The sequence below is a fragment of the Cuculus canorus genome, chromosome 4, assembly GCF_017976375.1.
Source record: "Cuculus canorus isolate bCucCan1 chromosome 4, bCucCan1.pri, whole genome shotgun sequence".
Lineage (NCBI taxonomy): Eukaryota > Metazoa > Chordata > Aves > Cuculiformes > Cuculidae > Cuculus > Cuculus canorus.
This window is the reverse complement of record NC_071404.1, coordinates 75,063,391-75,084,345: the sequence shown is the minus strand read 5'-3', so window position 1 is coordinate 75,084,345 and position 20,955 is coordinate 75,063,391. Positions and strand designations below refer to the sequence as shown.

Here is a 20,955-nt window from a genome sequence, read left to right as displayed (position 1 = left end):
CGTATCCGTTCTTTATCTCCCCATGCAGTAAAACCAATAGGCCAGATCTTACTCACTCCTGCTTTGGCAGATGACACATGGTGCACCCAGCTGTAAACCAGCAGGTGATGCGCTCCCTGGGTGTAGCTGATGGGGCGTTTGGAGCTTTCCCAGGAATGTACGACCTTACGAGAGTTCCAAAAACTGCACCAGTGTCAGGGTGGTAAAATCCTGTGTCCCGTTACCCGTGCCATAAGTTGTTAAAAGGAAATAATAATTTCACCTTTTTTTTTTTAAATATAGAAGAATTAGGGTTCTCAGCTGTAAACCATACCAGTCTGTTACACACACCATTCCGCTAGGTTTAAAATAGCCCTATAATGAGGAAAAAATAGATTTCTTACCTTGCAGTCTTCACACCTTTAAAGTCTTCATTCTCATGCTCTTCCAGAGCAGAAGCAAATGCTGCTTTTTGTGAGTTTGCTTTCTTTTGAGCTGTTAGAAAAGTTGTCAAGTTGTAACGGATATGTCTAGTATTGAATCCTGACTATTTAAGCTTTCCAGTACATTAGCTTTCCTGTAGTAGTCTGGTCCTCCTCCAGAAAAGATGAAGAAAGATAATTTTACTTAGGTCACACAGCTGTTTTTCTTTGAGAGAAGACTATGGAGTTTTACACGTTCTGTAGTAAACAGTTTATTCAAGGGAAGAGACCCAAGTATCAACCATTACGTTTTGCACACGAAGTATGATTAGAAAACATGGTCACAGTGACAGTACAAATACAAAACTTCCTTAAACAAAGGTCAAAGGTTGTACAAAGGCAGTTTTCCTAAATCATTGCAGTACATCTCACAGACAGTGTATTCTGCTAATCATACTAACGAAGAAATTCCTGCTATATACCGTTACTTTGAAAAGTAACCTGAAAGAAAGGAGGAAGGGGGTCAAAATTCATTAGTGTGTGTTGGAAAGCAGAAACTGGACAGAAAATATATTGAATATCAAGAGAAGCTAATACCACCAGGGTCAGGAGGTAAACAAGATAAATGGCAGGGGTCTGCAGAAAATAGATGTACTACAAAAGGCTTAGCCTACAACACGTACCTGTTATCCTCATAATTTTACAAGTTTTAACCTTTCAGTGTTATTTTAAGCAGTTTTTTTAATATGGTCTTAAGTTTTGACTTTCTGTGAAAAGTAATTGTGTAGAGACACGTGGTGGAAATCACATTGTTAGCATAAGTACCAAATGCTACCTGTTGTGTGGAATATGTGCCAGTAATTTCTCTCTGAATTCTTAGTTTGTGAGCAAATTCCTTGCAAGAATTTGAAAGAGTGCAGCTTTCTGTTTAATGTAGATTGAAGAAATCAATGTAAAATAGGTCTATGTAACTCTTCCCTACACACTCATAAAAATATTTATTAAAAAGGCTTTTGTATTAAAATCCTGCTTTTCATCTTCACCATGCTGCCTTCCAATATCAGCATATTTTGATAGCACTATTATTTGCATTTCAGACCTGTTCTTGATCTCTCACAAACAAAGGATTTGAGAAATGCCAAAACATCAAGTTTCTTAAATTTTTGAAAGCAATCTCTGTTCTCTGATGTTTTAGGAACATGGTATTCCAACTGATTTGGGCTATGCAGTGGCTCCACACCATTCTGGAGTCTATCCAGTACATGTTCAACTTTATGATGCCTGGAAGAAGGTCTGGAATATCAGAGTTACCAGCACAGAAGAATACCCACATCTGAAGCCTGCAAGGTATAGACGAGGCTTCATCCACAAAAACATCATGGTGAGTCGTATTTATGCTGTTTGTATTGCAACCACTCTACCGTTTTATGAACAATGTATTTTTAAGTGGAAAAGCACTGTAATCCCGAAAGTTCACATTGTGAGAAGCACATATTGCTATGCATAAGTAGCAGGATATATTTGACAGTATCTTGTTAATTAAAATCAGTCTGTTGCTGACGATGTTGCTGCTGATGAAGGTGGCCTCCAGGCACCCCACTGCTAACAGTTAACAGGCTGTTAACTGTTCTACTCCTGCTGTTAATACTGGTTCAGAGATGTCAAAGAAAAAGTCAGTTTTGCATCTTTTAACAGAATATTATGGGTTAGATTGTTAGCAGGTTTTGAATTTGCATAGCACCATTAACTGCCAAAGAGTTTTGCCAGTTTATGCCATCTGAGAATCTGGATCTTGGTGCATAAATATTTTTTTCTTCCATTTCAATGATGCACAGTCACCTTTGTTTTGCTCCCTGATGTACAGAAACTTGAGTGTGTTTTGCACTGTAGTTTGGGTCCAGGCTGTCAGCCTGGATGCAGATGCAGGGTGAACACTCAGAAATTTAGAGGAGGGGAAGACACGTGCAGCCACGTCATGCACCCCTTCCAGGCTATGAAACCACTCTGTTGAGGCAACCGCAAGTCAAATCACACCATTTTTGTGTATGACATCATGCACAGCGTTGTTAGCTTACAGCAAGGTTTGCCAAGAGGGGTTATACAAAACTGACACGGAAGGCGTTATGCCAATACCATCTGGTCACTGGGACGTAGGCACTTTCTGATTCACATATTGCCATTATTATCTCAGAAGTGTTTCAAAACAACTTGCCAAAATACTTGATGGTTTGTCTGGAATAACTTTCTTTCAAGCGTGTATGAGAGCAATGAATGAGAGAGTGTGTTTGCTGTGTTACTATTACTCTGGCTGCAACAGCAATTTTGGAGGTTAAGGTGTCTTAGCGCAAGACAGCCACTTACCTTGTAACAGGATTCTGGTATTACCCTCAAGTTACCATGGTTACCACTTTTCTAAGCATAATAATAATATTTTAAAGTTCTGATCTGTTTTTGGATGAAGCAAACTAAAATGGTCTCCAGACCGGAAAAAAAAAAATTGACACCTTACAGATTTGAGCTACAGTTTGTTCTAAAAGCAAAGGCTGCGTGTAAAATAGCGGGTCTGTGGGTATGCTCAGGGGGCGTGAAGCATTTGAGAAAGACTGATCGACTCTCAGAATCCCCCAAAATCTCTCTCATAAATTTTTGTAAAAACATGTCATTTGAAGACGCAGAATGAGCTTCAACACAAGGACATCGGAGCCAAAAATGTGTTTCTAAAAACAGTCCTATGAAACCACTTCTTTTAGGAGTCTTGAGCTTTCAGTTCTCCTGGGCAAATGCATTAATATTTCACATCTGCAGGCTTATAGTGATGAATACACTCAGTAATAAAATCATTGTGTAAGATTTGCCAGAGCGTTTCCCATCCAGTACAGCTTCATTCCCTGCTTCTGCAAGGAATTGTTCTCATATTTCATCATTGAAACCCAAAGATTTTAAAAAGCATACGCAAGTTTATAGCAAACGTATAAATTCAATACGTTTTCTGATAACAGAGAATGTACAACCTGTGGTTGAAGTATCCTGTACGTTACAAACAAGATGTTAAGAAATGAAACTGTAAGAAATAGAGAGTATCTACAAAACCAGAGTCTGTGTTGAGTAAGGTATCTGTGTGCTTTAAAACTTTAAGCTGTCATACAATAAATATTCTAAATTGGACTATAATGTTTGAGAACAGTCGCAGTTTAATAATTAGATGTGAACATCAATACTCAGCTGTTGATTTTCCTTAAAAAAATATACATAATTGAAACACTCTGCGGTAAATTAATTTCTGAAGTTGATAGAAAATATTTTTGAGTTCTTCTGGAAAATGTAACTGCATTTATTAGTTCTTCCTATTCAAGAGACTTGTTCTTTGCATGTTTTTAAAAGTAATTTTATTTATGCCACTTGTTACTGCACCTGGTCTTACAAAATTAGTATAGCTAAATGAAAAGCAAATCTTTCTTATAATGTGGGTATTGTCAGCAAAATTCAGCATGTGTCAATGTACAAATGTGGTGTCTAAGCCAAAAAAAATTGACTTTCAAATTCCAGTTTAAATTTGCAACAAAGCCATCATTCAAATAAGAAGCAGAACTGATTAATACAAGATAGACTGATTATATTTATTGCAGATTATATTTCTAATTATTTTAAAATTTTAGAAATATTTGATGGCCAGACTTCAAATTCTTGGTTTTAGGATCAAGCGTTATAGATAAAATTAGTTTGAGGAGGTTGCTGAGTTGTAATTTACTGATGGAAATCAATCTCCAGTTTCAAGCAAAACATGATGAATTTTTGGACATCCGGATTTCACTGATGATAAAAATGGGGGTTTTTTTCAGTAAGCGCTATTTATTGATCTGCAAGTGCATTAATTCAGCTTGATCATTATTGGCTTCTGGCAAAGTAGTCATGCCAAATCCACCCAGCAGTTATGAGAAAGGAGCTCAGTTATTATCAGTTACGTGTTACTTACCTGGCATTTATTATCTCGTTAAAGAAGATAAACATTTTTGTTTTGTGAATTTCTCTTGAATCCTTTTTTTTTTTTTATAATAAATTCAGGTGCTTCCTAGGCAAACTTGTGGCTTATTCACCCACACCATTTTCTATAAAGAGTATCCCGGAGGCCCAAAAGAACTAGACAAAAGTATTCAAGGAGGAGAGTTGTTCTTCACGGTGGTTCTCAATCCAGTAAGTACAGTGATTTTGAAATGGTTTTTAAAAAAAAGCTGTTAAAGGAGAAGTTACTGAATGCTTCAAGGCTGATCTGTTATTAGCTAACAGTAATGAGTAGTCGCAATGAGCTCTTCTGCTTTTTCTGTTAATTTAAGATCTAATATTATGTATGGTCTGTTAGTTGTGCAAAGATAACCTCTGCTTTTTTGACAACTGTTTTGTTAGTAATGCAGAAGTAGCAACCTTTCTTGTTCTTCTTTACTTTTTCACAAAATAAGAACCCTGAGATTTAGCTTTTAAAAGTGTTCAAGCATTAAGAACTGAATTTACTATGAGATGAGTACCTCGAGTGAAGTCCATTTTCCTGCTCTGCCAAATTCATAATCAGCAGTGTGAGAAACACTCAGTGGTTTGAGAAAGTTGCAGGCAAGGAGTGCTTGTGCTTAAATCTGTGTTGAGAATTTTCAGTTGCTGATTCATAATAACTTAAAAGATCTAAGTGAACCAACAATGTAGCTAATGCATCTGCTTAACCTTTAATTTATCTTTAATGGAAGAATAAACAACAAACAGGGCTATAAAACTACAGAATACTAACAGAAGAGAACAGTATAGTACTTCAAAGTAGCACGGGATTAGGTCATTGCATCAAAACTGACCTTCTAGACAAGCTTTTAGGTGAGTTTTTCATCTGAACTCAAAACATAAATAAAAGTTAGCTATTTTATATGATTATAATCACTAGGACTCATTTATTCTGAACACCAAAGGGAACATAACATATTTCCACTCAAATCCTTTGGAATAAATAATAGGCTAAATATTTTTGTGCCCTTTTGAAATCATGCGTAATTTAATGGAAGTCCAAAGGAAAAAAGGCTCCTGTCAGCTACTTCAGCAATTTCTATGCAGGTCTATTTTTCCAAGCCTCAAATTCTTTCAGGCTGTAGCTTTGGTTCTTTGAGTGCAGTTACTGTGTTTTGTTCCCCTTTTTCACATTCACATAGTGGAATTAGGAAATAAAAACTTCACTTCCTCAGCACACGTCTGGGCTCCCGTCTTGAGGATGGCAGTAGTTCCAGACCTAACTTAGATGATATGTATCATGTCAGGCACAGCATATTAACAGAGGTGAGACCTGAAAAATTCCTTGAATGGAGGGTATTGGTACTATAGCCGTGCATTGCCAATATATGGATTTTAACTTAGAGTTACTAGCTTAATGCGTAAGACTTACAGGGAGACACGTGGTAACATTTTTGAGTACATTCCATATTGAAACGCAGCCACAACTTAGCCAAAAACTCTTTTACCACCTTACGACAGCAAAATTTGATATAGTTGCTTGAAGCGTAAGCCTTTCAAATTAAAAGAATGAAGAGAATGGAGGGGAAGACAAGATAAGCAGTGAAACAATCATGATTATTGGTATCAATCCTAGAAGTTTGATCATGTCTGCCTAACGTCATTGAATGTGAGTACAGTAATGTGTTTATATATACACTACAATTAGAACTTTGATTTATGCATTGCAGTGTAGACTACATGATCACCCAGTTCTGAGAAATATGATATCCCCAATACAGCACAGGCTAAAAGAACAGACGTTAAATGCGCTGTTTGCTAAATTCAACTGTAAATTAATATCAGACCAAAGTCTGCTCAAGACAAATTGTTGCAATCCTTTTAAGAAATGCCTTTGAAAAGATGATGTGCCTGGTTTTAAATATCTGCTTAATAAAGTTAAAAGCATTAGCCTGGCATGTAATCAATTGAGAGATTAGGGTTTGCATCTTTGTGTCTTTTAAATATTACATGTATTTATACGATTATTTGTAAATCAGAGTTGGGCAAAAATTAGGCGTAAAAATGAAAACGAAGTAGCATTAGGAATTTGTCTAATTGTGAAGTGGCATTTTGGAGTTTGTAATTGTTTTCCTGTGGTTTTATTAAAATTGCTAAGATTCCTTAATGCAAAACACCCACCTTTTCAGAGGATGCAAACATTCTGTTAGGAGGCGTTTTCTAAATGTTCTTTTCTGCTGATGTAAAACTAAAAAGAAGGAACATTACCTAGGAATCATTACAGTATCAGCTAAATAATATTCTCAACAAAGAGTGCATAAATATTTAGTTTCCAAAAATAAAAAATGTGGGTGTAAGTTAAATGTAAATCTTAACAAAGGCCTTCATTGAATTAACCTGGTTTAATTTGCATAACAGATCTTTAGTGAATATAGTTTCTGAGGTGTGAGTTACTATGCTGAGGCTTTAGAAACTGAATTACCTTACACTGAAATAATTGCCCCTAAGAATAAAGCCCAGATTTCCTTTGTGGTTTGGCTCCATAGTGGTAGTTATTCACAAGAGAGGCTCTGCTTCCTTGTAGCATGCTAGATCAACTGCAATCTGTGGAATAAACCACAAAGAACCACAGGACCATATGTGCATCTGTAAGCTTTTGACATGAGAACCAGCATTATTGCCCTGTTCCCAGGGCATTGTACAGTCAGAAGTCCTGCAGGTAAGAAAAGAGTCAGGAAATCCTGCTCTGCAAATCATCTCCGCTATTTATATTTTATATGGGAGCTAAGAATTGGTTTGTTGCGGTAGCTAATCTTGTGGCTGGCAAGCTGTATTTATGTGGTATGCATTTATCTGCCTGCACTGCTGGTTCGATTGCAAGCTGATGGTGGCTGTAAAGTGATCTCGACAGCTATTCCTGTTGCGTTCATAAGGCATCGAGAATGCTCAAGTGCCACCAAGCTGAAAAAGAGCCCGAGCAATAGTATTACATCCCATTTACTCTTCCAGTAATATTTTGTATGTCTGTCTTAAGTTAAAGATCTTGCTGACCTCAGCAGCCCTTAGGCGAGATCCTGCTATATCAGGATCTTGCACAAAATGTTTTATGAGGGGGGGAAAAAAGCAAGCAGCCTTCAGCAGCCCTCTATTTTTAGTTTGCTGGCATTATTTCCCTTACATTATCAGTTGAATAATTGACTTAGAAGGAGGCTGTATAACTTGCAGTAGTTCAGCCACAGACGTCTGTAGCAAAGCCACAAGGAAAACAGGCATTGTGGAGGTCTTTAGTGATTAGTATCTTACCGAGTCAAAGAGTGCTCTCTATTTTATTATTTTGCATTGTTTTTCCTATCAGTGTACCAACTTTAAACATTTTAGCAAGTATTCTTCCTGATAAACTTGTTAGAATTTTCAGTGCCTTCAGATTCATCCATCTCTATCTGCAATATTCAGCGAAGTTCTTGGATTAAAAAAAACAGATTTCTGTTAAATGTCTCTTAGAATGCAATTGTACTGGTCTCCTAACTATGTCTTGTAAATGATGAAGGAAGTGAGCAAATGGATTTTCAGCTATACGTAATGATGCGATAGGTACAGTTATCAACTGTATCACTTCTCAGTTGTGTTAGGGAATCTCTATCAGTACTGGTGAGGGTCCATCAATAATTCTGAACTGCTCTGAAAATAATTAGACCTAAGAACCAAGCCAAACTAAACATCGCTGAACTGAATGTGCCTTTATAAAAACTACCTAAGTATTTATTTCTGTCTGCCACTGTGCATTTTCCTCATCTGCAGCTAGGACCATACAGAAGTATTGCTTCTCTGTGAAAATATGTACTGCTTACTGCTCTGTGCCATAGCCATTGTTTCTGTAGGCATTTAATGTGGAACATGTACAATTAAACAAGCTAAATAAGAACTGAGACCTGAATAGTTCAAAAACCACTCATATAGTAGAGTTTTCAGAGAGCTAACTTTCCAATGAGCTGCTTTTAGCTTGCATGTGTTGCAGTGGATTTGAGTACCAAAACTTGATTAACTCAGTAACTAAGGCTATCTATTGCAAATTATTTGTTTAGTATATAATAGTATTGTTCAGTAATTGGCAAATTTTGACTGTCTTGGTGAGTAGCTGTGCATGTAATGATAATACACATACGTAAAGGCTATGCAACCTTCGTCTTTCCAGGAAAACTAAGAATTGTGACTGGAACAGCATTCTGCTGAGGACAGTACTGCATATTGCAGCATTTTCTCTAATGATGTACATGTTTTCCCATGAGAGCAGCTATTAGAGACGAGCTATTAGAATAGCTATTGTCAGATGAACACTCGAAATTCACTCACCTGTCCCACGGGGCTGATGGAGGCTGCAGAGTAAGAGGTAAACGTGTTGAACAGCGCTTGTTCTGCTTGAGGCTGCATGGGCAGCAACCTAAGCTGACGCAAATGGTGCGTTAGTTTACAAGATGCTGCACAGACAGTAGGAAAATGAGTTCTCTGTTCTATGAAATAACTTGCTTGTAGTTAAGCCAATTTAAAAAGGCATTATTGTGAACAGCATGTTACATCCCAGGAACAGAAGAGAAAAGTTTCCTATCTGTGAGTTTGTATATTTGGATTCATTGGACACAAATCAGTAATCTTAACATGAGTCTGCACATTTTGCACAGTGGAATTTTTTCCCGTTTTCTTCCGATTAGTAGGATAATACATAGGTATAGCCATGTTCCTTATTCTTTAAGGCATTGAAGGAATAAGGCAGAAAGTAATGTAGTGTTCTATAATGAAGTTCTGGAAGTCCTTGCTAAATGGCAGGCTCAGTCTTGTAGGCAGAACTGGAAATAGTTGACTGAAGAGGACTACAAAGAGCTGAGGAAAAACTCCAGTTTGGAGGGAAATAAAAAATGATCAAGATTTGATTACATTTGAAGAGAGGTGACAAACACAAGCAACTATGCAATTGCATGAATAACCTAGACAATGACCTCCTGTTACCTGTCTTGAAACAGAAAGCCAGAGCCAGTTAAATGAAGATGAGAATTTAAATGAGATTGCGTCAGGATTTTCCTTCAAGGTAGTGTTTTTGACATCAAGGACTTACCAGGATTTGAAATACAGAACTAAATTTGATTGGATATTCATGCCTGGAGTAGTTGGCAAGATGTGGTTTCCATATAAACTTCCATGCTGTGTGTAACCCCTGAAAACAGGGAAGACTTCCATAGGGGATGGTTTTTCACACATCTCCTAACTGTAGGCTATCCTGTACTTTCCTCATATGTATCTGATACCATCTGCTTCTATAGACAGCAAGCTGCAGTAGATAAACAGGCCAAACGCAAGACAAACCTACTAGTTTTATTCAAACTTACTGCTTTAAATGCAAAGTTTCAATAAGACAAATAAAATTCAGGATGCAGATCAACCAAGTGAAATGGATGATCTGTCATCTGCTTTCTGCCTGTTCTTCAGCTTTTATTCCTGGAGTTTATTCCAATATTTTAATGTTTGGTTTAGTTTTCAAATGATGATGTGGAAGATATATTTAGGTTCTAAAATCTAACTAATGTAGTAAACCAAATTTTTCTCAGTATAAAACTGGGACTTCAACGTTGTCTAAAACAATATTGTATGCTGCTCTTTTTCCAGTAGCATCAGTAAAAGCTAAAGTGTCTTTGTTTGACTTTGTAGAATGCACATATAATACAGTCCTAAAATATCCTTTGAACTATGGAAGATACAGATTGAGAACTTTGCTGTTCTGCCAGATGAATGTTTAAGGGAAAACAACAATTTATGAAACCTTTCTGTACCTTTTCTGCCTCCAAGAAAAACAAACAGAACAGAATACAGTAATTGCATTACATGCACCTACGTGCACTTCCGTACAAAGTGGTATGTGTCTGTAGATCTAAAGAAAAAGGAAAATACCCTGTGGAGAGGAATTTGGTGAAAGCCTTCAATTGGTTGACAGCCCAACAATAAGACTAATGTGTAGCCAGCTGCGTGTTCTCCATATGGTTACAGCAGCACTGATCAAGAGGAAAGACTGTTAATGGTTTGGGCCCTGTGTCTGATTGATCTTAGAATAATTGTAATCTTTGTGTGCATTCAGTTCTAAGTATTATTTTCCTCTAATTTTTACCTCTCCCAAGTTACAGTGAGTAGAGCTGTTATTAAGCTAATTGACTTGCAGCAAGGGAGAAATTATCTCCTTCAGCACTGAAAATGAGAGGATTTATACAAGCATCAGCAGAACCTACTGTATCTTAATGTGACTCTGAACAAGAAGAATACTCAGGCTTTGGGACTAGAGGGAAAGATACAGAAACAAAGGCGTCCAGGCTCAAGTCTTCGCTTTCTGTCTGTCCCAGTTGGCACAACCTCATACTTTATTGTACTGAGTGTGAGAGGCAGAAAATGTGACAAATGTTTGAGAAGAGAAGCACACTGATGTGCCAGCACCTCCCTGAGCTCTGATGCTTGGGGTTTGTCGTAGGCATCCCACGTTAGCACCACTGGGAGCACAGCCTGGCCTCTCCGGTGGGTTGGTTCAGTTTGGTGGGCTTAGCCTGCTTCACGGACGAGTGAGAAAGGCAACAGTTTCATGTCTTCCCTGTCCTTCTGTGCCCGTTTTAGGGACTCTTGGGAACTGAGAAAATAGTTAGGGGAGTTGCCATGAATTGGGATGGGGGGTAGGAGGCAAGTTTTGCCAGGCATTTTGGTTGACTACAAAGCAAGTATTCCTTGCCTTCCTATCTGCTTATCAAAACCCTCCATAAAAGCCAGAGTCAAGTATTTTGTGAATGGAATAGTCAAAATATAAAAAACCCTAAATGAAAGGCAGCGTGGAAAGACTGTGGAACAGACAGGATTAGCTATGTAATTAGAGGTGATTCCTTGTAACCATAAATTGTAGGCAATAAGAAAACTTTGCCCTTGTACAAAATCCTGTAATGGAAAGCCCTGAATAAGCGGTTTACAACTATGAATAAAGGAAGTCTTTTGGGCAGTACTGTGTATTGGGAAATTGAGTCACAAGCATAATGAGCAAATTACAGAGAAAGGAAAAAAATGTCTGCGCAACAGCTGAAAATAAACTCAGGTTTCCTGACTGTCAGATTAATAATTCAGAAGTACACCAGATATGTAATTTTATCTTGTAAATCTTCCCCAAGTCCCTTATATTTATGGCGGTGACACTGCTATGTAAGTCAAATTCATCTGGTTGCCTTGTTGTCTTTGCAAGTGGAGAGATCCACAGCAGCTGTGGAACCGGCAGGACAGCCTCCGAACTGCAAAAGGGAGTTGCAAGCTGCAGTCTGTCCATGATGGAACTGAACGCAGCTTTTCTGGTACCACACAAGTTTAAACAGAATATCTTTCAACTATTAAAAATGCACGTTCAAGCATAGACTGCAATGTAATTCATTATTCTGTCACTCTGTTAGTCTAATGGAGCAAGACCAGCTGTTACCAAGTCTCTGAATACCTGAAACAAAACTGTTCTGAGTAATGTGGAGATAATATCAGAACCGCAAACAGAGTGCACAGTGCCACATTAATTGGAATATAGGTGTTCTGAGATTTGAACCTACTCTTGTGGCCTGTAAACATTTGTTCAGTAGCTAAAATATCAGCAATATACTAAATTGGTAATGTGTCTGCTTGTAGTGTCTAGCAGAAATCACATAATTAATTGTCAATCATGATTTACCTTCATTTTAAAGTACTGTACTTAACTTCATTGAGTTGGGAGGCCTTGATCCTGCTTTTTAATATTGTTCTACAGATTGGAGTGTGACATAATGCTCATAACAAAAGTACTTTGATGACTGGTTTAATAGTGCGAATTTATTCAAATTGGATTGCCTGTAATAGATTTATATATGATAAAAAAGTGAAAGATGTGCCCAGTCCATAAGAAATTATTATCAGTTTTTTCTTACACCCACTCTTTTAGTTCTAGATTTAAAATATAAAAATAATAATAAATCTGTATAACATAATTAGTGTCACTGCAAGTCTTGATCCTCCCTCCACTACTCTGATGCCTGCCAGAGAGGATGTTGCTGACCCCTGAAAAAGGCAGCTTCTGTCTGCTTCTGGGGTACAGTCCAGTCCCGACAGCTTAGGGCAGTGGTCCCCAAAGTGTGGCACATGCATCCCCAGGAGGTACACAAGATGATCCAATTGAGTGTGGAAAGACAATATTGGAACTCCAGTACTGGAAATATGTAATTGATAAATAAATATACATACACGGGGGGTGCATGCTCAAACTAGGTGTGGCAATCAAAAAAGTTTGGAGACCACTGGCTTACTGTTTATGGGCTTTTTACTGTTCCAGAGTCTTTTGTGCTTAATTTGTTTCACTCTGCTGTAGACATTGCTTTTGTTTCCTGTGTTATTAATGTAACTGAAACCAAGTCTAAAAGTCCTCCTGATGTGGTACAGCATTAAAGAGGTATAAATGGAAAAGGAGCACAGAGAAAATTAGTGAGGTCTATAAGTGCAACCTATTCATCTACAAAATTTTTGTGTAAAATGGAGCTTGAGTATGAAACAAGGTACTTATTGGGACACAGGGAAGGGAGTGGGAATATTTGCAGGTTGTCCAGCACAAAGATAGCCACTCAGCTGCTTTCCATCACAGCAGCTAGTCTGGCTCACCATAAAGCATTCCTGTCTCAAGGTAAAGAAGCTTCATAATTCACCCTTCCTGGCCTTTCCAGGGAGCTTGGTAGGGGGAAGAAACTCTTTCCCACTATGTTTGAGTGGTTCTTCTCATCCATGTTTTTCCAGAAATAGATGCAACTTGACTCCAGGGGAAAAAAGACAGAAATATAAACATGGCACAATCCAGCAGCTGGGGCTTCTCATGCTCAGGGATGAAGGGTAACGTCATTGCCTTGGGAGGCAAGCACCTCTTAACAACAGCTGATATCAAGACTATAGAAGCTTATTTGGTAGTGTCCTTATTGTATAATTTCAATAGATGCAGCATCCTAACACTGCTTTCTTTTTAAAATACCCAGCCTGCTAAAGTAACATCCATTGGTGGAAGCTGGGTTACTCACTGCGTTTTATTCATTTTGTGTAAGTTGTTTGTCAAGCATCTATTGTTTTCTCTGTTCTTCATACATAAATTAGATCACGCTGGTTCATGTTTTCCTGATATATGTGACTTAATAGCAGCAACTCGGTCTTGGTCTCAACTCTAATTTGTTGACCTAGAAGCTACTGCCATTGGGAAATGTTGTAGTAAGGAAATATGCAGCACAGAATGAGCATTCAGAAAGATAAAAGCTGTTTCTTCGGAGTGCTTGTCCTCATTTCCCTACATTTCTACGGTACTAGTCAGAATCCTAAATAAAACCAGGGATTTGGAAGGAGAGCAAAACGGAAATAGCCCTCTGCCCTTTCATTCTGGGAAAGAAGGAGTGCAGAGAAGCTGAAAGGAGCAGATCATGTGCTGCCTGTATTGCTCTGCGAGAAGGCAGTAAGACACCTTTGCTACTCTGATCCAAAGATGGGTGGGAGCAAAATGGGAACTGCTGCCCAGAGGCCAGATTTAGTCTCAAACCATCATTTTAAAAATTGTCTGCATTCCATTTCAGTCCGCTCGGGACAGATACTAAATCCTGTGGAGAGCACGCATTGAAGTGCAACCGAGATGATAGTTTGTTTATGAGGAGCAGCTAAAAAGGGTAATCCTTCTTACACTGAGATAAAGAAAATGCTGAGATGCCCTGAAAGAAATTATTTCAGAAGAGGGCTGGAAATAATAAAATCAAATAAGCTCTTTTTTTTAACAGAAAGGGAGGCTAAAATGCTTGTTGGAGTAAATATAAATCCATTCACAGCTGCTTCCCTTTTGAAGAAGGAATAAAGAAATATATGAAGCTCTATTTATATTTTATAGCATTTCCCAGAGGTTTAAGAATACTGAACAAATAGTGTTATTTACTAGACCGAGTCTTCTGAGATGCCCACAAAGGATTCCTTTTATATCCTCTGGTCTGTGGTATTAAGAGAATAAATCTCTAATTTATTCTATGAGTTTGTAACTATGAGTTGGCACAGAAAGAGTAATCATTCTCGTTAGTTAGAACTTGTTTGAATGAAACAGAATGTGGTATGATAGAACAAAAACTGGCATTGCAACTCATTATGGAAAGCAAAAAGTAATGTAATAATTGTGTTTTGTCTTGGTGTGAAACTGCACATCTGCAAGTGGAAGGGTAATGAAAGGAGTTTCCATCCTTCTGCATAGCTTGGTGGGAAAGCAGGGACATGGGTAGCAGCACACCGTCCTCTGCAGCCAGGCTGGTGCCAAGGTGGATACCCTCAAAATAGTGCTTGGATGTCATTTTCTCCTTGTGGCCAGGGAAACCGGAGGATCCACTTATATGTCTCTCCTAGTGCTATGGCTGCGTAGCTGTTGTTGGTGAACGCTCCAGAACACCGCTAGAGCGGGAGAGAGCGGCTGGCAGGTTGACGTCGCATACCGTGACCCAGCTCTTGTGGGGATCCCTGGTGCGTAAAGTAGGCCACGTTCCTTCTCAGAAACGTGAATGTGGCTATTGCAGCATCACGCTCCTGTTCATTACGCAGGCCACTAGCTTAGCCTGGAAAGACCTTCTGCAGCTGCAAGCAAGAGTAAGTAGTTCTCAGGTCAGACGGGGTGAATTAGGCCCTGGATCAGCAATATTTTGTTGTTCGATGAAGCACGGGACTGTAGTTTGCCCATTTTACACAGGTAGTCATAGTGATTTTAGTAGGAATTCGTACTGCTTGAAGAGGTGGGGAAAAGCCTTTGCTCTTATTTTCCTAGAAGAGGGTCTCAGCTGCTCTATAATGTTTTTGATGCCGTAGGGAAGTGAAGGAGACCTTTTCTACAGCATAAAGTTGTGTGTGACATCATAGCCTACAGGGAAGCTGGGGAGGGCTCTTGATCAGGGAGGGCAGGGAGAGGACAAGGGGGAACAGTTTTAAACTGAAAGAGGGGAGACTGAGATGAGATCCTAGGGAAAAATGTTTTCCTGTGAGGGTGATGAGTCCCTGGCCCAGGTTGCCCAGAGAAGCTGTGGCTGCCCCATCCCTGGAGGTGTTCAAGGCCAGGTTGGATGGGGCTGTGAGCCCCTGATCCAGTGGGAGGTGTCCCTGCCCATGGCAGGGGTTTGGAGCTGGGTGATCTTTAAGGTCCCTTCCAACCCAAACCATTCTATGGTGCTGAGTTTGGTTATAAAAAGAATGGACATCTTTATAAGTTTCAGTCACTTATATTTTAAACCGGCATTTGGCCCTCTTTGTTCTTGTTGTAAATAATTAACCATAAAGTATTTGATGCAAAAAATAACTATAAAGTGGTAACTAAGGTCTCTGCTATATTTTTTCCCCTTCATTGACAGTTTGATATGCTGGAAATTATTTATGATGCTACGTCCAATCAGTTTTTCAGCCTGCACTCTGACATTCTTAAAATTACAGTGATACTCCCTCCAGCAAAAGAATAATACGTATTTTCCCCAAACCAGCTATCTTTTTCAAGTTCTCTTTCTTCCAGAGCAGTGCTGGAGTTGTTGGCAGGTAAGGAGTTGCCAGGAGGCGAACTGACATTATAAGTATCAGAGGTCAGCCCACATGTGGGAAAAAAAGAGGCTGTCAAGAAAGCAAGTTAACCTTTTTTTATGGAAGCACTCTGCTGGTGTCTTTGTTGAGAACAGCGTAGTCCTATGGCTGGTCTGTTTCTGCTTTGAGAACTGAAATAAAAAAGGAAGCTTGAAAAGGTTATGCATTTCGCAAAATGCTTATTACTGGTTGCCTAAAAGGGAGGGTTGGGATTGGTTTTTTTCAGTCTCACTCCTGTCTGAGAAGAAAGATTGTATCCTAATGATTTATCAGTGTGTATCTTCTAATTTTACTTGAGTGAGAGAAATGGAAGCTGTCAACTTACTTTATAAGCCAAGAGGTGTCACCAGATGGCACTATTAATAAAATACGTTTTTTGCATCCATTCACAGCAAGTACTCTGGAGCGTTGCAATTGGGTGTTCAAAAATCGAAGTTCAATAGCTTTGAGTGTTTTATATCAAAGGAAGACAGTGTTTTAAATACTTGGAAGCAAACAAATGCAATTGTAGATTCAGATTTTTCATTCTTTTCTATTTTCTAAATTGGAGGCTGGAATTCTTTTACAAAACATTAATTCAGTTTCTGAACTACTTTCAGAATTCTGGTCATGATAAACCTTTTTCTTTTTAAAGTGGCTTACATCAAGCTTTACTCTAAACAGAAATTTCCCATTTGTGGCATTAGCAGATTTATTTATAAAGAGAGTCGTGTTTCTAAAGAACAGACTGTTTCCTCAGTGAAAAATTAGTTTGAAATGGATCATTTTGCAAAATAAAGGTTTCGGTCTTCAGCCCTTCCTGAGACACCATCCTTGCCATCTGTATCAAGCATAGTTTACCTGCATCCCACCCTGTCCTTCCTGTGAGAAACCCTAAGGGCAAGCATGGCTTCCGTTGGGAGTGTGAGAGTGCGTTTGGAACTGGGGATATAGCAGGGAGGGTTTATCCAAGCAGCAGTTTCACAGTGGTGGAAGAGCAAAATACAGGCAGGCTTACAGCTGGTAAGATATTGAGCTTTCATTATTGTTATTTGTGAGTATTTTATGCGCAGTGTTTTGAAAATGCTCAATCCAGATTTTTTTTTTTTGTTTCTGCATATGAGTTGACTGTCTGCCCAGTGCAGAATAGCTTTTCAGAAGAGATGAACTACCTATCCTATAAAACTTAGAGTGAGAGCAGCAAGAAGTGATTCACAGCAGCAGAGGTCAGCTCTCCTCTTGCTCTCTGACTTCTTTGCTTTTCCACAGAAACAGAATTCACACTTTTAATGAAGCATTTGTATTCCACTTGAGGCAAAACTGCAGGTATTGTTTTTGCTGTATCCTTCATTATGTAAATTTACATAAGGAGTATGGAAATCTTGTGCAACCCCAAGGCAGGATGGCATATCCTACCTAGTTCATGCAGAGGTCGGAGTACCTGTTCCACAATCTCCTTCATTGATTGCATTGAGCTGACTTGAGGAGGATGCAATTCAACGAAGAGCAAAGATAATAAGATCTATGTGATTGTGATCAAAGTCTTGCAGCTCTACAGAAGAGAAAATGCAAATTAAATGTTTAATATCTGTGGTTGCACTGCCATCTAGTGATTCAAGGAGTCAATGTCTGCTTTCTTTATTCTCTTCTCTAAAGATCAGCATCTTCATGACCCATTTGTCTAATTATGGAAACGACCGCCTGGGGTTATACACCTTTGTGAATCTGGCCAACTTTGTTCATACCTGGACAAACCTGAAACTGCAAACTCTTCCTCCAGTTCAGCTGGCTCACAAGTATTTTGAACTATTCCCTGAGCAAAAGGACCCTCTCTGGCAGGTAGGCAGGCTTGCTGACAAAGTATCAGAAAAAAAATGATGGATTTTGCTAAGTTCTTTGTTTCAGTTTCTTGTAGAGAAAAGCATGACTAGTTGGTCCCAGAAAAGACCTTACCAAAGCTCCAGTGTCTATGACTGTTTTCTCTGTCGCTTAAATCTCCATAGAGAAAAGGGTGTGAATTAAGATGGTATTTAAATTATCTTTAGTTCATTTTATTAATGACTTTACTTGCTTTTAGAATTGCGGGAAGTGCAGGAAAGACATTTTGTGTTATTTCTCTTCTCTTTTTGGAAGTAACAGGAATGAAGCATTTAACAAAGAGATGCATAGGATATTTTAGTGATTGGCCGTTTAAGAAATGAACTTCTCTCCAGGTGTGGGGGGAGCATCCAGAAAAAGAAAAGAGCATTAAGAGCATAGCTACCTTAGTGCTAAAACTGACTAGGCAAGTCGAAATAGATAGATAGGTTAGAAAGTTATTCACAAAAGCCTGAGAAGCTCCCCAACAAGTTTGCCAGCAGTTAGTACATTGAAGTTATCAACTTTGCTGCTTGATTGTCCCATTCTTGTATGTGAGCTAATTGAAACTATCAAGAAGGTGAAGACCTGCTAAGGCTGACCTTGCAGTTGACACATCTTAAGCCCAGTGCTATGAGCACAGTCCCTAAAGAGAAACCACTGCACTAAGCAGTGAATGCCATCATCTTGATGGTGCAACCAATTCGGTAGGATTTGTGAGTGCTGTAGATAAATATGTCCTTCCCGTGATAATAAGCATCCCAGATATCATCGTTTGAGGTAGCTTGGTATAAGTATTCTAAGGAGCAATCTCTGCTAAATCAAATATGAAAATTTATTTAAACTTGCTTAGTCAAATGGTTCCTAGCATTGAGTATTGAACTGCCAATTTAGAATCTGAGTATGAGATTTCAAATTTGGACCTAAGTATACATCTTGAAATTTATGCTGTTATTGAATAAAACCTTCAGCTAGAGGAAAGAAATGTCAAGAAGTTTGCATAATGTTAAGAAAGAATGAATTTTAAAAGTGGAAATTAGCATGTAGCCAAATGACTTGTAAAATTAGAATTACTTGGAAAAGACAGTTGTAACAGTGACTAATGTGTACTGAATAGAATGTCTTTTGTCTATAATGCACGTGAATCTGAATATATTAGAAGACTGGTAATTCCCTTCATCTTAGTGCGGTACTGCCAAACAATATAAAAAACTTTTCGCAAATAGCATTTCTAAAACAAATTTGAACTCCTTCAGTTCTAAAGCAGCAAATGCAAAAACAAGATTCAATATTATGTACTGATTTGAATGGAAGGATCAGAATATGTATTTGTGAAAGGAAAGCCTGAAGTTATAATGCATTTACTCTTTTAGTCTAAGAACTACAGCATGTATAGGGTGGTAGCTGTTATATTAACATAAAATAAAAATTAATAATTAGATAACTCATTGGCAATTTCAAGTCTTCCTAACTTGTAACTGATCTATTGATTTTAAATTATTCCTACATCTTCAGTATGTGGGATCAAATTTGTCTTTGGCAAAATTCTGCCAAATAAACTCATTTTTTGTAGGAGAAATGATCTGTCCCATAATGTGTTGCATAGCTGGGATAAATATATGGATATATGTAGAAAGAAAACCACATTTCTTCAAGATATTTATCTCATCAGGAAAAAAAAACAAGCCCAAACTACTTAAGAGGTACAGTTTCTGGCCTGGTTGCATTGCAAATACCCTTCTGATTCACTGAAATAATTCTTTAATACATAACGTGGGTTTCTGTTATAGGGAAAATAATATTTTCTGGTAAGAATATTTGTACATTGGTGAAAATGTGGTAATTTATATAAACATAATTTGAAGGATTTATCAGGTATAATTGCCAATGAATGCTTAGTTGCTCTTCTCTGTTTCAGAACCCCTGTGATGACAAACGGCACAGAGATATATGGTCTAAAGAAAAAACCTGTGATCGATTACCAAAATTCTTGGTTGTAGGACCCCAGAAAACTGGTAAGATTTTATTTTATTTCAACAGGACAGTCTATGTTTAAGTTCAAATAGTTGTAACAAATAATCACTTTTTTCTCAGGCTGCTGTGTAGAGATCGTGATCATCTAATAGTTGTTTTTTATTTTCAGCTGTCATCCAAATATAGTTCAATAATGTAAGTTACAACAGCAGGCAGTACATACACTGAATGTGCAGGGTTCAGGTGCATGCGGGATTTTTTTTGGCTTTATGTCAAAATGAGTGGCCCACTGATAAAGAGATCAAGATCTTGTTAAAGTGGGAGGAGGAAAGGACAGCCTTTTTTACAAGTGGTGTAGGTTCTTAACTACAAGTTTTTGTCTGTCCTGCAAGTGTTTTGTTTATAGAAACTTATTTCCTGGCATTTATTTTGTCAATAAGTTCCTAATGGGCATTTTGAATTGCAAGGTTGTAGTAGTTTATAAGTTAACTTAATGGCTAATTTTCTTCTCTGTAATCAGAAAATTGAGTGTGTGCTTCCATTCATCTTCACCAATCCCCAGTAGTTACTGAGCGCAAGACTTTTAAATTATTTTTATGACAGTCTGATAAAAACAATAATTATTTTTAAAACAGAGTTCTTAAAATTGTGAAAAACAGATTCTGGCATTGCCACTCCAGTTTCTGTGTTAGATATTTACAGATCTTTAAAGGTTTTCAGTTCAAAATGACAGAAAGCACAGATTCTTAGGGGACATAAATTGATACCCCCTCACTGAAATTAAATGGGTTAAAACTGGTTTAGTCCATCTGTGGGTATGGTCCCCCCAAAAAAAGTGTGTGGGTTTTTTTTTAATCTTGGGCCTTTTTTCCTATTTGCAGGTACCACAGCCTTGTATTTGTTCCTGATCATGCATCCTTCCATCATTAGTAACTCCCCCAGCCCAAAAACCTTTGAGGAGGTACAGTTCTTTAATAGAAATAACTACCACAGGGGGATTGATTGGTAAGATGGGTTATTAGTATAAATATAAAAGTTTATATATTGTGAACAATACAAAAATGACGTTACTGTTGGTAATGGTAACTGTTTGTATATAGAGTGAGATAAGAAAAATAACCTT

The 20,955-nt window shown here is 38.1% G+C and overlaps 1 protein-coding gene across 6 annotated transcripts in view; it reads left to right on the top strand.

Annotated features, from left to right (window-relative positions):
- Positions 1-20,955, top strand: part of LOC104065725 (N-deacetylase and N-sulfotransferase 3) — a 72,498-nt gene that overhangs the window by 35,624 nt on the left and 15,919 nt on the right. For all 6 annotated transcript variants that reach the window (XR_008449837.1, XR_008449838.1, XR_008449835.1 and 3 more), the window contains exons 5-9: positions 1,597-1,782; positions 4,464-4,592; positions 17,658-17,840; positions 19,777-19,873; positions 20,714-20,837. Coding sequence is in view for 1 of the 6 variants with exons in the window: in XM_054066320.1 (XP_053922295.1) it covers positions 1,597-1,782; positions 4,464-4,592; positions 17,658-17,840; positions 19,777-19,873; positions 20,714-20,837 (719 nt within the window). In the remaining 5 variants the exon portion in view is untranslated. The remainder of the gene's footprint in view (positions 1-1,596; positions 1,783-4,463; positions 4,593-17,657; positions 17,841-19,776; positions 19,874-20,713; positions 20,838-20,955) is intronic.